Below are 16,685 nucleotides of genomic sequence, written 5' to 3'. Positions count from 1 at the left end.
TATTGTTGACTTTATTTTAGAATAGCAGATCTCTGCGACCAGCTATAGTTTGTCGGCTTTGTCAGTGAACGTGTGTCTCTGCTCCGATCTTGAGCTTTACACCGCAGCACCTCCCGCGGGACTCTGCTGCGGTTCTTCCGTGCAGAGCGCCCGTTTCCTTATAAAAGCAAATACTGTTTATGTTTTTTAATTAAATTGTCACTTAAATTTACCAAAACAAATACCAATTATTGTATTTTATGTTTATTTTTACAAAATTACTATATACTGTCTTTGTCAATTTAACCTGCTTTTATTGTACCCCTCTCATGAAACAACTGGCCCCAGCCTGATGCTATGTATGTGTGTGCATAAAGCTGAGATATGCATATATTTATTTCCTTTCTCTTTGAAAGTTTCAGAGTTTAAAGTGAGGCATGATGCAGAAATGAGTGAAGCAAAAAGGAGGAAAGTTACAGACAGCAGTTCCAGCAGAGAGCCCCAAACTTTCTTTTCCCTGGCGACATCAACCAGCTCTGACTGGGGGATCCCAAGGCGCTCCCAGGCCAGCGAAGAGATATAATCCCTCCACCTGGTCCTAGGTCTACCCCTTGGTCTCTTCCCAGCTGCACGTGCCTGGAACACCTCCCTAGGGAGGTGCCCAGGTGGCATCCTAACTAGGTGCCCGAACCACCTCAACTGGCTTCTTTCGACACGAAGGAGGAGCGGCTCAACTCCGAGTCCCTCCCTGATGACCGAACTTCTCACCTTATCTCTAAGGGAGACACCAGCCACCCGGCGGAGGAAACCCATCTCGGCCGCTTGTATCCGCGATCTGCGATCCGAGAGCTATGCACTCTTTTGAAAATCGGATTCTCTGATGTTAAGCAAAGTTATAGGGACTTTAAGGAGAATGCCAGTGTGCCGATGCACATGTCCCTTCTAAAGCTTAAGAATGCAGTGGAAACCATTGCTGTGAGCAGTGCAGAGTGTGAGAGGGGTTTCTCAGAAATGAATGCAGTTGTAATATCAATGCGCTCACAACTGAAAACTCAAAATGTCTCTGCTCTAATGTTCATTCAAATGGTTGGACCTCCTCTTACCTCTTGGGACCCCACAAAATATGTGAGGAAGTGGGTAGCTACCAGAAGGTCTGCAGACCATTTAGCCTGTAGACAAAGATGCACGACTACGCAGGCTTCCCCTATCAGCCCATCTGGGATTTGATGAAGTAGCTGGTCGTACATACAGTAATGTTGTTGAACTGCTTATATTGATGTGGACTTTCATTCCTCAATCAATTCAGATAATATGTCTCTGTATTCATATAGTTGTTTTTTAATGTTCTTGAGTAAGTGTGCAGGGAAATGTTGACTTAAAATGGCAATTTGAAGGTCTGTAATTTGTGAAAAATGTTTAAAGGTGGGAGGTAAGTTTGAGAAACCGGCTCGAGATCGCTAGAATTTGAAAATACACAACCGGAGAAAATCTGCCACTTCCTTATAGAGCCCCTCCTCCAACACACACGAACGCGCACATGACCAATGAGGGCACGAGATAAGTTTGTGCCCCGATGGAAGGCTGACAGGCAGGTAGGCCATCCAATCCGTTTAGCCGGCCCGGCTAAACGGATTGGTTGTACTTCTTACAGTATTACAGCTTCTACAGATGACATTTTTTTATGGATTTTTTGTCAAGCACTTAAGATATTCATTGCTATCGGGATGTTAAGAGCATTCCATGGAATATAACAAAAAGTGTATCTCGAGCCGGTTTCTGAAACTTACCTACCCCACCTTTAATAATTTCAAATGTAAATTCATTCCAGTTAAATAATACTAATAAAAAGACAGTCTATTTGACATACTTTCTATGTTTACTTTCTCGATTGGTGGCATGAAATAGTGCATCTGATACAGGAGCAGTTGCTTTAGGATTGGGCATCATATATTGCCCCCCCCCCCAAAAAAAACACAGCCCCCCCACATATCAAATCCCAATTTAACCCCTGCATATAACGTATTTATTTATTTCTCCAAGTTGTGTTTTTGTGTGCACTGAGGAGTCTCAAACAGGCGTTTGTTAAATCATTTTAAGATTAGCTTTAATCAATTTGTGAAAATGAATTCTTCGTTTATGATAAATGAGAGGTAACATTTTATTTATGGTATTATTTCCATACATTTCTCTCTATTCTTCCTTCTGCCAACGGTGTAGCAGTTTCTGGTCTCTCCCGTGTTTGTGCTTAGTGCATATATATGGGTTAGAGTTTGCGTGGAGGACCGCATGTTTTCCAGTCAAGTTAGTATTTTATAAATCGCAAACATTGCGTAGAAACTGGCGTACGCCATTTTTTGAGCGTATATCCCTTTATAAATGAGGCACCTGACCTGGCTGTATGTCAGCCCCGCCCCTCACAGCGCGCGTGGCCGGCAGCCACAGCGCTCCTAGCTAAAATGCTGGTCACATCCTTATGTACACGGAAATTTATCGAGCTCAGAAAAGTTATCGAGTCCATTTTTATTTATCGTACGATAAGTCAATTTATCGATTATCGCGACAGGCCTAGTACCAGATCCGAGTACTTAACTACCTAACTTTCAAATATAGTCTCTTGTGAATTGCCCTTCCAACCAGCAAATTCACTTTGATCAATCTCTATAGGCCTATACATTTTTTAAGGTAGATGTTTGTTGTACACTTTTTGTGTCAGTGCTTCTTACCATGTGCTGCTGCTGAAGTCTCTCTGTCAGGAAAAGCAAATCCACGTTCATCAGTCAGTGGTTCCTGGTTTTATAACCTCAGCTGTTCTCTCTCCGGTCCTGGTTTGCCCTTAAACTCCTGCTTTCTCATTATTTTTGAGATAAAATCAGCTGGATCAACTGCTATTGTCTGAAATGACACAATTTAAAAATTGTTAAATGTGCTTTTTCAAATGGGCACACACACCTGTTCTACTCAATGCGATGTTATAATGCTAACCTCCCTGTGTGTATGTTTTTTTATTATAAGTTCGGGTAGCCTAGTAGCTAAGCTTGTCCAATGTTACCCTACTGCGTTGCCCTGCTGCTTACACCTGTACAACAAGGCTAAACCACTCCAGGTTAAATATGGTTTTGAGAGGAGGTTTCGTTAATAACAAGACCATATGGCTGGTGGGCACCAAGATATTCAAGTTTTTCTCAAAAAGCGTACTTTCAAATGGTTGCTAAACCTCGTTCATCGGAACCGCAGCTACTGAACTTCTGCCATCTATGAGCAACTAATGTCAGTGTCATTCAAAAATATCCAATCAAATTGCAGAGGGCAGACAGGCAATCAGTCACACAGGTGGTTGCAAAGTGCCATAATATGTAATAATATGTATACTATATAAATAATTAATAATAAGCAATGTCAACAAAATAATGTGGGATTTTGTGATGCTAACAGATAATGTTATTTTGTGATGCTAGCTTCAGATGCTAACACACTAACATAACATCAAACGCACCACACGAGTGGGACTAAATCGGAGTGTATGCATAACCAACACACATACATACAAAATAAGTACATGGAAGCAGGGACGTGCAGAGACATTTGGAGGGGCTATTGCTCTAAACTAGAAAAAGGGCCCTGCCCCCCCCCCCCCCCCCCAGAAAAAAACATTAGACCTTTTGTATTTTTTTCTAAATGAAATCCAGGGAAATCTTTTGTTTTGCGGTCGATATCTCATTAAAATATCTAATGTTACTAACTATTAAAGAAAAAATGGGGACAATTCTGTTTTAATGTAGGCTAGTTTGACCATTGTAACTTCTGTGCCGACATACTGATAAAATAGGGCTTCTAAGCAATTTTCTTAAATAAACTCACTAATTAATTAAACCAGTTCAATACGCATTATTCTTATTCTTATCATTCTTTATGAGCGCAGTAATGGTAAGGTATCTAATTACTTATTTATTTAGGATTCCATAACTTAATAACAGAGATGGTCAAACTAAAGTAGAGACATGGCAGAAATCCTACAATGAAGCGGGACAGTGAAGTGTTCTCTGTGAGAGGGCGATCAAGAAAAGAGAGAGAGCGGCCCCGTTGAGGGAGTTTACGGAGCAGATGAAAAGACACAGAAAGACAGAAGCACAATAACAAGTATAACCTATTTAGATTGTTTTGGTGTAAATAACCGACGGTGTCAAGAGGAAGTAAAGTGCCCTGGTTTGTCCGTACTCTAACTGCCATGAGAAAACTCAAAATCAATTTAAGCATATTTAAAAACGGGGACATTTCCGGGGACAGATTGACCCGGGGATTTGCCACCAAAGCCAGGTGGGCATTTGGTATGATCACCATAGCCATATGAGGCCGGAGGGCTGTCCTTTGCTTTCAGCTGTCAGATTGTAAACAAAGTCACGTGACTGGGGGAAGATGACAGCGCTGACAAGGTGTGTTTTATCGCAGCGAGACGCTACAATACTAATTGTGGGCTTATCATGTTTATTCGGCCACAACAGAAAAAACATAAACCTCTCACTCTCTCCAGAGGGGCAGGTCAGCCAAAAATGACAAAAGGGCCATTGCCCGGGCAACATTATCCCGTACCTGTGCACGTCCCTGCATGGAAGGCAGAACCTGAAATATAATAAGCGCAGTTTTGTTTCTCTTTTATTCTGAAAGTTTCACACAGGAAGTGTTAACGGAAGACCAACTGCCTGAAACCACAACATAAACGTTAGTCAAAAGAGAGGCTTTCCACATCGCACAGTGAGTTAGCATTCACTCATCATTAAAGTTAGACAGGTTTATTCTAGCATGTTATAAACCAACCTTGCCGTGATGCAGAGGGCTTGTTTCAGCTTGTTTGTGAAATAAAATAACTTGTCGGCGCACCTCGTCATCTACCGGAGCAGCTAACGGTAATGGCTGTTTATGTAGCTAGTAACGCAGGCTAGCCTCTAATAGCCGTTATCTCTGTGCGTAGCAACGTTGATTGACAGCTGCTGTTATATTTTACTCAGCTAACTGCCGTTATTACACATAAGCAAATAGCAGGAACCAGCTGAGCAAAACGTGACTTTTCCGGCACTTGCTAACAAGACATAATGTTTATAATGTATTGAGTTGGCCCATATAAATCCTCATAGCCTTTTTGCAAATGTAAGGGGAAGATATCCAACCAATTAACCTTTTTACCCTTTTGTGACCTTACTACTTCCTGGATGTATTTATAACAATGCGCGAATTCTTTTCATTCCGTTTTCCAGCAGATTTTTTTCGCTGATTAGGAAGGGCAGTGATACCATGTGGAAGTCACATGCACGACAAGGATGAGGTGTAAACAACAAGAGGGCAGCTTGAGGAGAGATCCGCTGCACACTGTGTCATAGGGAGGGGGTTTGCTGCTTGTAAACACCCTGCACAAGCAGCCCCCTGTGTCCCTCTCTCCTGAACATATGCAATGAACAGCACTACTGAGCCCCCTGCCATCATAGATGGGGATGTGGCAGTCAGCTATGTGTTGGTGCCATTCTTCCTCATCACTATTATTGGAATAGCTGCAGCTGTGGTAAGTTGGGTTGGTCTGCATAAGACAGTATACTACTAATACTAGTATACACAAAGTTGAACTGCCTATGTTTTATCCTATGTGTTACCTGCTGTTGTTTTATGCCTCTTATTCTACACTTTATAGTTGTACTTTGAATTGTGTACTGTACTGTAAAGCACTTTGTACATTCGTGTTGCGAAGGGTGCTATATAAATAAAGTTGTACTTACTTACTTACTAAAAACATATAGTGTGTTCAAGCTGCAAAGTTCAGTAGATGTATAAACATTCGTTAAAATAAGAAGCCACTTTATTAATCCCACAAGGGGGAATTAAGGGTTGTACTCTGTTAAAAAGGCATTGCGATAGCTCAGAATTTAGACTAATTACATATACACAGTTCATGTGATACTCTTCCATTTGTCTGTTTCAGGTCATGTATATTCGTAAGAAAAGACGGTAGGTTTTTAATCTACCCTGATTGATTGAATGGCACAATGCTACTGTGATAACATTGATCGCTTCACTTCTGTGTTTCGGTGCTAGTCATCATATCAGAGTTTGATTTCTTTCTGTTTTGTGTGTGCTGCAGAATTGACAGACTTCGTCATCAGCTGTTACCAGTTTACACATATGATCCATCAGAGGAGCTTAATGAAGCTGAGCAAGACATGTTGTGGAGAGAAGAGGACACAAGGGTATGATGCACCATTGCTTTGCAAACTTTTATTTTCTCTGGGACATTTTTAACTACAAGTGGTACTAGTCATTCTGAAATCAGATGAAAACCTATTATAAGCAAAATGAATATGTAAACACAATTATTTCACCACAAATCCTGCATTAAGAAATGTATACATTATTTCTCCATGTAGAGGTTTAATATAGCTAATACAACGGCATTTTCTTCACAAAAACATGCCTGCTGTTGACTTCTCTTGGTGTATCTTTTTAGCTGTGTGGTTGCGCAATTTACTCTAAACCACAGCAGTTCCTCAATTAGTTGGTGACTTCCTTCCCCTCACAGAACAACAATGCAAGCATGAAAGTACAGTCATAGTAGTGGTGGTTTTAAAAAGTAGAACAGTTGCACTACTTGTTTTATTTACAAACCGCCAATGCTTCACAAAAGCAAGGAAAATAAAAAAAATAAACAGGGAGTTCCTCAAACCAGATCTATTGTAGTGTACATGTGGCTCTCATGTTATTCAAAGTGAAAACCAAAACATGACTTTCTATGAAGTTAATTTGACACTCCTGGTGGTAACATACTGTAGTTTAGAAATTGATGAAATAGAAATAGATGGAAACAAATTACAGAAATTAAACTATTGACCTGGTTGAATCCAGTGAACAGTTTAGCACTGAGCCATGACAAACACTAGGTGGCAGTATTGACCATGGGAAAAAGTCATGTCTTACTCCACTCAACCTGGGAAAAACCAAATCATAATATCAAGTTCTGTAGTTGTCAAATAGACTAATATTAAGTGATTAAAGGTGAAGTTCACTTAAATATCCAAACATTTGTTACTCACTCACACAGGATTATTTTTAGTGTTTTATGTCCATCCCGGAAAATGCTGATGGTAATCCAATACACGTTGAATTTGTGTTGTTCCGAACTCAGAATGTTTCACCAGAAACAATATCCCTGTTACTAATGCTCATAGTTTTGACCTTGTGTCTTTAGAGTGACCGCTGTAACCAGGACCTGTTGTTGAAATGATGTTACTTTTCTATTTCAAATGTTTGTTTATGTACAAATGAAACATTCCCCTCCCTTGTTTCCTTTTCATTATAGCTTGATAACAGCATGGGTTGAAATGAGACCTTGCTGTTTTCTGTGTTCTTTCTGTGCTTTGAATGAGCTGACCCTCACAACAATTTAACATATCCTCATCAGAAACATTATTTTCCTTAACTTATGCCTTTTAAAAACTGCAGTGTGTAACTGAACTGTTTTTGCACTTTGCATTTGATGTCCTCAGATTGTACAAGGCTGGGCCAAGAGTTATCAACAGCGACGCCCTCTTCTGACCAAAGACGTCAATGCATGATGATAGTGAGCCATGGCATAGGACATCAGTGTGGAGACAACCTTCAGCCACATCAGTTTGAAGTCACGCACAAGACTTCCTTTTGGTTTTACTTGTCTTTGCTACCATTTGCCGTTATCTCCCTGTTAAAGTCCATATAGATTGACTGTTCTGATGCCAATCCTTTGTGCCTAATAGATGCAGTACCGTACATTTATTTATTTGAAATTATTTATTCAAAACCTTTTTTTACTGTGATATTATTCATGGTTGAGAAAGGTGGTACCTCTCACAAGATTAAGAAAACAAGTTACTGTAGGTTTACTTTGTTTACATTAATTATGTTGTTTTGTGCAACAAGTGGTTGTGTTCCTGTGGTTTGCAGTAGGCATTTGATTAGGGGCAGTGTTCACAGTGTGGTCGGAGTATCAGATAAAGATATTCTTAATATGAGAGGGTTTAAGATCACTGTCTGGTTAGGTTATTGTGAAGAGTTTGTTTGCAGTGCATTAAAAACAAACATGGCTTCTTTAAATAATGGCTTTTAGTTACATGTGTTGACATGAAACTCTGCAATAGTTTTAACAATTATTTTCATATAGCAAAGAGATTTATAAAATAGATTTGCTGTTCAAATTAGGTTGGGTGACATTCATTTCAGTTTCATTTTGTGTCAAAAGTTGGTTTTAAATCTCTCAGATCTCTCTGTGGTTTAGCCCATTGCTATGACTCTTATCAATGGCATGAAATGGAAGTAAATCAAACCAACTTCCTCTCATCCCCAAAATGAGCGGTGACTAGTTCCCTAAATGTCCGTTCTACAAGGCATGGTACCAACAAAATGTACCTCCAGCTGAAGATGAATGCCATATGTCTGACTGTATCAAGCACTCAGGAAGTCTTTTTTTCTTGAATTGTAACCTTCCCTGACCTTTCATTTGTGAATGTAAAATATATAAAATAGAACTGTAAAGCAGTTATATAAGAGGCACAATTCATTGTGGATAAAGTAAAGTGTATTGGGCAGATAATGTCTGGACTCGATAACAGGTACGACTAAATATTGAGGTACTCTGGAATAAGACTTTTGTATAGATGTTAATGTGTCATTTCAGGCCCAAAGACTTCTTTACCCAAGAGCATGCCCCTCTGCTCATAATACTGTTGACTTTCTATGCATTAGTTTCTCATTTGTGGAAAGATAGATAATAGGTAGTCACAAAGGAAACTGTATAAATATCCGATTATGATTTGCACTGGTAAACCACATGTCAACTTTTAATGGAAGGCTCTGATTTTAAGTTGCACATGATAAAGAACTACTGAAATCCAAATGTGAATTTGGCAACACCGTTACATCTTCAGACTGTTGGACCAGTTTGTTTTGAGTGAATTCATTGAAGCTATGAATTAAGAAATAAAGTTATATAACTTTGTATTCAATCAATCAATCAATGTTTATTTATATAGCCCAATATCACAAATGTTACATTTGTCTCAGTGGTCTTCACAGTGTGTACAGAATATCAGTATGACAATACGACACCCTCTGTCCTTAGACCCTCACATCGTACAAGGAAAAACTTCCAAAGAAAACCCACAGTTTAAAGGGAAAAATGGGAGAAACCTCAGGGAGAGCAACAGAGGAGGGATCCCTCTCCCAGGACGGACAGACGTGCAATAGATGCCGTGTGTAAATTGAAAAGATAATACATTTGCAACATAGGTAGTCCAAATGTTTGGAAATGCATGTGTGTATAATAGGAAGATGAATCCACGAGGATATCCATCCAGGACCGATGATCCAGGACCACAGCCACGACTCAAGATCCAGCGCTCGCGATCCAGGACACAGGACCGCAGGATCATCCATGACTCCGGATCCCGGCGTATATAGACACCAAAAAGAAAGACATTTGGGGAAGCTGGGTTAATCGGAACATGAGTGTACACGGGTATAGACAGAGAGAAGGAAGAAGTAAGATGTCCCCCGACAAACTAAGCCTATATCAGCAAAACTAGGGGCTGAATCTAATCAGCCCTAACTATAAGCTTTATCAAAAAGGAAGGTCTTAAGCGCACTCTTAAAAACGGATAGGGTGTCTGCCGCCCGAACACAAACTGGAAGCTGATTCCACAAATGTGGAGCTTGATAAGAAAAGGCTCTGGCTCCCATTGTACTTTTAGAGACTCTAGGAACAACCAATTGGTGGTATTTGTCTTTTTTTATGATTTGCCTACCAGTACATCTAGTGTCAAGGAAATTGACATGCATGTTAAGTGTTAGGTGGAAAACCAGTGTGCACACATAACAAGGTGACAAAGAAAATTCTCTTTATTGACCATTTCTGATACAAATTGTTGTAGGGCACCATAGAAATATAGACATTGTACATTTATATACGGTGTACATTAAAAAGAATAATCCCATCCTAACGCATTAACAGTATGTAAATGAACAGTTGCAAGATGTCGGTACGTACAATGATACCCATATTGTCCCAAGTAGTTGATGGATGTTTGAAAAAAAAATAACATGAAATGACCATTGTACTATTGATGGTGGCAATGTGTGTTAGTGCCAAACACACATTGGCCAACAGAATGGTTAAGTGAAAAGAGCGCCTAGTCTAACAAACACACAAATATTTGTCCATGAAAATTTGAACCAACATTTCAGTGCACCAGAAGAATAAAAACACACCTGCTAATCTACCACAGTCAGCGAACACAGTTGTCAAGCTGACAGGTCTCCCTGACTTGCTTCACAAATATAAACAACCTGTCTGCAAGCTCCGGTTATGAACGAGCCAAGACGTGCTGCGTGTGTGCACACACACAATCACAAACTTGACATCTTAAGATACCGCATTACAGTCCATTTGTAAGAAAAACTAAAATACATTTTCCAATTCATGCCAGAGGTTACATTTAAAAACAGAAACCAGTTCAATGCAATTCTATGGTTAAGCAAGCTGTTGATTGAGGTATGAAATCCAGGCCTTGTATTGCCTGTATGCAGTTTTTCCGGGGTTTTTAACTGAGGTTGTAGCAGCTTAGGTAGGTGGAAAAAACCCAGGTAAGTATACTGTGACTGCGGGTTCCCTGACACTTAGAAATACAAACATTACAACACACATCTTCAAAAGACTAAGAAAGTGTATTACTGTACTAAGTGATGACAGAAGGACCAAGATAGGTGAAGCAGTGAGAGCTAGATGGAATGAACAATGTTCAGCCCTGTTGGATAGCAGTGCCACCGACTATTCTCCATTACAATCAAACTCCTCGTTTGACCAATTGCAGTTTGCCTTGAGTGATTGGGTGAGCGCTTAGTAACTGAGGACCGTGTGAAGACAAAGACGCCAACGAAAACAGCATTTGTAAAAGCTCCCTGAAGAAATGACACTGATGCCCTCTGCCTAGAACTCTGCCAACCCTATTCTTAAAAACACACATTATACCAAAAAAAGTTGTATTATATCATGAAAAGCAGCACACTCATGTTTTTTTATAAATGTATGTAACCCGAAGGAACAAAACAGTAAGTAAATCAGACCAACGATACACTTTACATCTCCCCACTGCACGCCAAGGACCGGCGACGAAGTTTGTAAAGCATAACCCTTATCTAAACTTTCCTAAAGGACCGGTTAAGGATGATTCTGCTCTACTGGTGGGGTAGGGAAAAATCAGTTCTGCAGAAATGAAAAAAAAAAACTCTTTTACCATCTTTTACCTATTCTCATCCTAAACACTAAAGCTCAACTCCATCTATAATATGTTGCATGGGATAGGTTAACCACTTCACACAAACAAAAATAAACCCAGTAAGTACAGGTAAAATTCACCTTTGTCCAGTACAAAACATGAAGAAAAATCTATATGCCCTACCATCTCAGATGCGGGTACAACACATAAGTAATATTAAGCGGAGGAGAGTCTGACAAACCATCTTTAGGGGAATCCAGGCTCCTCAGAGCACACTTGTCCAGTATAAAAGACTTGTGATAACATGACGTGTAAAAGGGCTGTTACCCTTCATGTAATTCTTAGATCTATGCTTGAGCAAGGTCCATCGTTCTATCCAGTGCTGTTGCATGATATTTGAACTGTGTTAAGCCTCCTTTTGGCAAAGGGGGGCTTTGTCGTGAACAGTGGTCATGTGGTGGCACTGGTGTTGGAGATACAGCCCAGTTCTAGTTAACAGTATGTCAGTATGTTGAGTGAGGTAGCATGCGTTGTGAATTACTGGTCGTTTTCTTCTTCTTCTTCTTCTTCTTCCTCCTCCTCCTCCTCCTCAGATGATTCCTGGGATGCCTTTTCTTCCTTCTCCTGTGACAGAAAGGGGGAATAAAATTCAGTCAAGCCTCGGCTACACCCACAGGGAAAATGTCATCAACTTTTTCCAACAATGGCTGCCTGTGATTCACGTCTCAACGAGACTGTTTCTACTTCTAATAAGCTCAAACACCAACATTACACACAAATGTAATAATAAATGTCTTTGATAAATCACTGTGGCATGAAGAACACCCAGGGGAAGGGTGAGCCATCTGTAGTGAAGTGATTCATAAGAGTGGTGAGTCACAATGAGGCATACTTCTTTTCCTCCCCTCACTCACTACGGCCCAAGATGTTCATTCATAAAAACGAGGTCTGGTTAGAAGGCAACGTTGGGTCATTCCTTTCTGTGACTAATTCAAACCAGACTTCTTTCTAGAGTACGCCCTAACCACTCATGCACATGACAGAATGTTACTATAAGACCGCTATTTTCCCCTAGATTTAACATGCATTTTTGACCCGCTTTGCATGCTCTGATAACTCGTTTAACTGCCGGTTACTCAACATGTGGATTCGGAACACCTTAAGAAAATTGCTACACAGGTTCAGAGTTGCCTTTTAACACAGCTTTATGCATCTGAAGAAGCTTCTCTAAATGAACTGTGCATGACATGAATAGCTGTGATGAGTAAAACATTACTAATTCAAGAGGAAGGAGGCAGGCAGGGGAATTAGGAAAATGCAATTGCACCCTGCAGACAGTCAAACCAATCATAATTCAATTTGGGGAGGAATGGTTTAAACACATGCGAGTACTGTTACACGGTTTATCAAGGGACTCTTACCTCCTTCTTAGGTCTTCCCCTGCGTTTTGCCCCTGCAGCTGGGGCAGCTACGGCAGCAGCCGCCGCTGCCTTCTGTGAGCGAAGGAAAACAGAACAAGGTTAGCAGAGCTATGGGCAGGGCGATGCATTTAGTTATTTTCTGGCTCAGATACCGGCTGCCCTGCTCAATAAAAGACAAGACTTTCTGGGGAAAACAAAACGGGTATAAACAATACATATCTCCACTTCTAGCTGCCTGCAGATGGCAGTATTAACTGTGTAATGATACAGATGGAAAGGGGCATTGGGTTCATTGGCTATTATCTGGAAGGCCGACAGGAACTGCACACAGGGCACTCCAGCTCGCTGGCCACCTGGTCTGAGGCTCAGAGACAGCTGGTGGGACTGAGCGGACACAAACCCTCTGCAGCTCGGCCCTCGCTGCTAAACCTTCATCATACATGTGCATTCTACTCTTCCTCCCTTTCCCATACATAGCAGTGAAGACCGAGCGCACGGTTGAGCTGGAGGGTAGGGGCGAAGGAGAAAATCAGTTGTTGCTATGGAGACGACAGGCAGAGAAGAACTAGGGCTGTGTGCTGGGTGGGGGCGCTTAGTGTCAGCTTGGAAACAGTCTTGCGGCCTCTGCACCTGCACCGCACTGTGCATGACAAGCTGCAGGAAGCTGGAGGACAGGAAGTACAGCGAGCATCTCAACAAAAACAAAATGTAAGGCAGTAAACCAAGGTCTTTACAATGGGAACCCAACGCCAGGCTATTTCTGACACCAGGAGGGAGGGAGGGGGGGGGGGGGCAGCTAAATTTCAGCCAACAAATATATCACAAGTAACAGCAGGATGTCCTTGTAAGAGGATGGGGTTAGCTACCGTTAAGCGTTCAACCAAATTCGGGGATTAGAAAAGGAAATGATTGCAAGAGAAGTGGGTGAACACCATGTTCCGCTCCGTCGTGAATCTGTGCCCGTCTTCTTTTAAATGAGTGTACCAGGCGTTTGGTGCATGCAAGCTGTTGCTGAAATAAGGACTTGTTGTCTGCAGAGAGCATTGACTTACTTTGGCCTTGATGACAGTCTTGTTTGTGCTGCCCTTGGGCCGTCCTCTGGACCTCTTTGGAGCAGGAGACCCACTTGATTCCTGAAAAAGCAAAAGTCAAAAGACAGTTCGCACAATTATAACATTTTACACTTTGTATATCAAGATGGAGCGGCATGTATTTGGAAAATTATACAGGAATGAATACTGTTCTACATGCAATACTCAAATATACAGTGTTCCCCTTTCAGGGTCAATGTGACCGGAAACAACTTTAAGACAGACAGGTGCTCGGAGCCACAGGTTGCCATGGCCTCGCTTAAAAACGCTTTATGGAATGTTCAAAATTACGCATTTGTTTAGTTCTGACAAAACATCTAATAAGACGCTTGAATGAAAGCAGCGGCACTGTGGTAGGAGAAAGAATTTACATTGAAGGGGCTCGAGTACCATCAACTCAAGTGCAAGGTGAATTCAGTATCTTGTTCTCGTGATAATTTGTGGTTGTAAGCCATGTCGTTACGGTCCCATCTCCTGTTGCATTACGAGTGTGTTTACAACCATGGCTCATAGCAACCAAGCAATTCAATACTAAAACACACAGCGCTGAGTGACAGCTATACGAGCCATTCTGTGCTTCCACCCAGCTATGTCATCCATTACATGACAGCATGGGTGGGTCAATACTGGTTTGAAGGTGTAGAGTTACAGGTTGCTTACAAACCGGTGAGACACACAAGAAGTTTGTAGACTTCTACATTTACATCAATAAGGGGTGAGTGAATGGTCAGTGGCTTGCTGCAGCCATATCTTGATTGACCTAAAGGCTCAGTAGAATAGCAGGGGCGTATGCTATTGATATGTATGAGCACCTTATCTACAGTAATATCTACCTGGGCATCAACAGATGTGTTCTAAGCGCTTGTTTTCTTAATGCACATGCGCTTTGTTCTGTTTTAGGATGGTGATAGGATTGAATACAACCCGGATATGATCACATGATAATCGGATAAACATAAATAAGTGTCACTACTCACGTCAGTGGTCTTTTCCTTGGGCTGCTTGCGGGGCCTTCCACGCCCCCTCTTCTCTGTTGCCTCCTCTTTCGGTGAGACTGTCTCCTTGTCGCTCATGTTTTCTTATCTTTTCGGACCTAGGAAATAAACCACACCGCTCAGGCTTGCTGTAAAACAAGGCATCAAGTTCACACATGCATATGCAACACAGTAAATACAGGGGCTACGAAACTCACCGACCGCAACAACAAACCAACAAAGAAAACCTGCAGACCACACACCGGTAACGCGTTTAACTCAATTAATCCGCGCTTATTTCCAGGTCTATTTCGGGATCATCCGTGCTCTATTATCCACCCGACTGTGCCTTACAAACACATTTTTAACTATAACATCTCGCATGGTATTGCTGGGATTATAGGCGGTCTGCATAAATCTGAAAAAGTCCCATGAACCCAACGCTCCGTCCTCGTACCGACCATGTTCGGCGGCCCTGTGCTGTACTTAGTTGTTGTGGCCAATAATCGGGCCTGCACATGGGACTATCGTGCCATGGAGATACTAACCGACACACAATGGCTGCTGTGTCCTCTGTGGTGTTTTGCAGGTTCAACAGAGCTTGCATGGACCCTTTAAAAAACCGCACACGAAATGCAGGGTGAGTAGGGTTCGCTTGCGGAGGCGATATCCCGGATAGAGCAACAAAAGACGGCTTCACATTTCGAGCATGCCGTCTCTCCTCGCCGGAGCTTCTGCTTTTTAAAATGCATATATATATGGTTCCATTTGATCAAACATGCAAAGTTTCAACGTCACGTTTCCTGCACTCACCTTTATCGTTGGCTATAGTCTCTTACTGAATTTAATCCAAATGTTTCCTTTAAGCCTGGCTGGTTGTACCCGGTTAAAAAGCCTTGCACAGATCTATAGGCTACAGCTTTTATTCGTCAGACAGCACACAGCCCGCCCCTTTCAAATCCCAGCATGCAGCGTTGACTAAAACCCCAGCTTTGAATGAGAAAGGAACAGGATTTAGACAAGAAATAAGACTTTAAATTCTTACCAGCAGGTTGAGAAGTTTGTTCCTTCGACTTACTAAAAATAGCACGTGTTTGTCTTGTCTCCTGCAGATAAGGGAAAAAGGCGCCAGCAGGAGGAGTTTTGAAGCAATTTAAAGAGCCGCCCTCATGGGAAGGCGGAGACAATAAATGGGCTACCAACAGTAATAGACGATCCCCGCCCCCCCTTTATCCCTCTTATTCACCTGGGTTCATATCAAAACACCAGAAAGCATGTGTAAAAGTTGCCGACAAAATTATAAATGTAAGAAATGTAAATAAACTGTATCATATATCGTATGCATGTGGTCAATAGTAACCTACATACCACAGTCTTAACAATGATGGTGACTGAACTATGACCTCCCCCAATGCAAACACAAACCGGCTTAAGAACAGAGGCATAATTTCACGTTAGTTCCACCTAGCATTATCCTCTACAGAAAGACAGATCCTTAATGTGAGTAAAAGTACAGCAAAACCTCAACATAAGTCTGTCAACAATTTATTTATTTTAAAAATGTAAATCAAAGTATCAAAAGTCAGTTTACTGAATGCAGAACAAATGGGCCATGGGTTTGTTACACTAAATGACATTATTTGTTTTAATTGTGTAGTGATCACGGTGAACCTTCTTCATATTCTATCAGGTAATCATTTAATCTGTTAAGCATCATGTGATGAAAATAACATCAATGTTTTATCTTAATTTGTTAAGTAACAGGTAGCCACAACTATCAAATAAACCGCACAATATTCCTCTCTAAAATGTAGTGAAGGTTAAAATATAATGATCTCTGAGCAGGACGGCTGCAGAAGCAGGGTACATACTCTCAGTTTCCCTCTGTCTTCATATTCATCATGTTATGTTCATGATTTGATCCCAATTATGTGTTTT

The 16,685-nt window shown here is 41.2% G+C and overlaps 3 protein-coding genes across 7 annotated transcripts in view; 1 reads left to right on the top strand and 2 right to left on the bottom strand.

The window, feature by feature from the left end:
• The window catches only part of LOC117449212 (protein kinase C and casein kinase substrate in neurons protein 1-like), a 47,870-nt gene extending 42,991 nt beyond the window's left edge, over positions 1-4,879 (bottom strand). The window contains exons 1-2 of the mRNA XM_034086696.1: positions 4,792-4,879; positions 2,703-2,871 (exon numbers count right to left, since the gene is read on the bottom strand). The gene's annotated coding sequence lies outside the window, so the exon portion shown is untranslated. The remainder of the gene's footprint in view (positions 1-2,702; positions 2,872-4,791) is intronic.
• smim29 (small integral membrane protein 29) lies at positions 4,626-8,986 on the top strand. Of its 4 annotated transcripts, none has more exons than XM_034086701.1 (5): positions 4,626-4,728; positions 5,229-5,530; positions 5,945-5,970; positions 6,104-6,209; positions 7,503-8,986. In XM_034086701.1, exons 2-5 carry the CDS (start codon positions 5,423-5,425, stop codon positions 7,569-7,571), a joined length of 309 nt encoding a protein of 102 aa, XP_033942592.1. In that variant the 5' UTR covers positions 4,626-4,728; positions 5,229-5,422; the 3' UTR covers positions 7,572-8,986. The 4 variants fall into 4 exon arrangements, with proteins under 4 accessions (XP_033942592.1, XP_033942594.1, XP_033942593.1 ...); XM_034086703.1 differs by having other exon boundaries at positions 4,643-4,728; positions 5,232-5,530; XM_034086702.2 differs by lacking the exon at positions 4,626-4,728 and adding an exon at positions 4,791-4,880.
• An 881-nt stretch (positions 8,987-9,867) lies between these two features.
• On the bottom strand, positions 9,868-15,885 carry hmga1a (high mobility group AT-hook 1a). 2 transcript variants are annotated; one of them, XM_034088046.2, is made up of 5 exons: positions 15,793-15,885; positions 14,751-14,866; positions 13,735-13,815; positions 12,683-12,754; positions 9,868-11,885 (listed from the first exon to the last, which is right to left on the bottom strand). In XM_034088046.2, exons 2-5 carry the CDS (start codon positions 14,844-14,846, stop codon positions 11,799-11,801), a joined length of 336 nt encoding a protein of 111 aa, XP_033943937.1. In that variant the 5' UTR covers positions 14,847-14,866; positions 15,793-15,885; the 3' UTR covers positions 9,868-11,798. The 2 variants fall into 2 exon arrangements, with proteins under 2 accessions (XP_033943937.1, XP_033943938.1); XM_034088047.2 differs by lacking the exon at positions 15,793-15,885 and adding an exon at positions 15,561-15,681.
• Between the last annotated feature and the right edge of the window lie 800 nt (positions 15,886-16,685).

Source organism: Pseudochaenichthys georgianus, chromosome 7 (genome assembly GCF_902827115.2).
Source record: "Pseudochaenichthys georgianus chromosome 7, fPseGeo1.2, whole genome shotgun sequence".
NCBI lineage: Eukaryota > Metazoa > Chordata > Actinopteri > Perciformes > Channichthyidae > Pseudochaenichthys > Pseudochaenichthys georgianus.
Note: the sequence above shows the minus strand (reverse complement) of the source record. Positions and strands in the feature narration are given on the sequence as shown.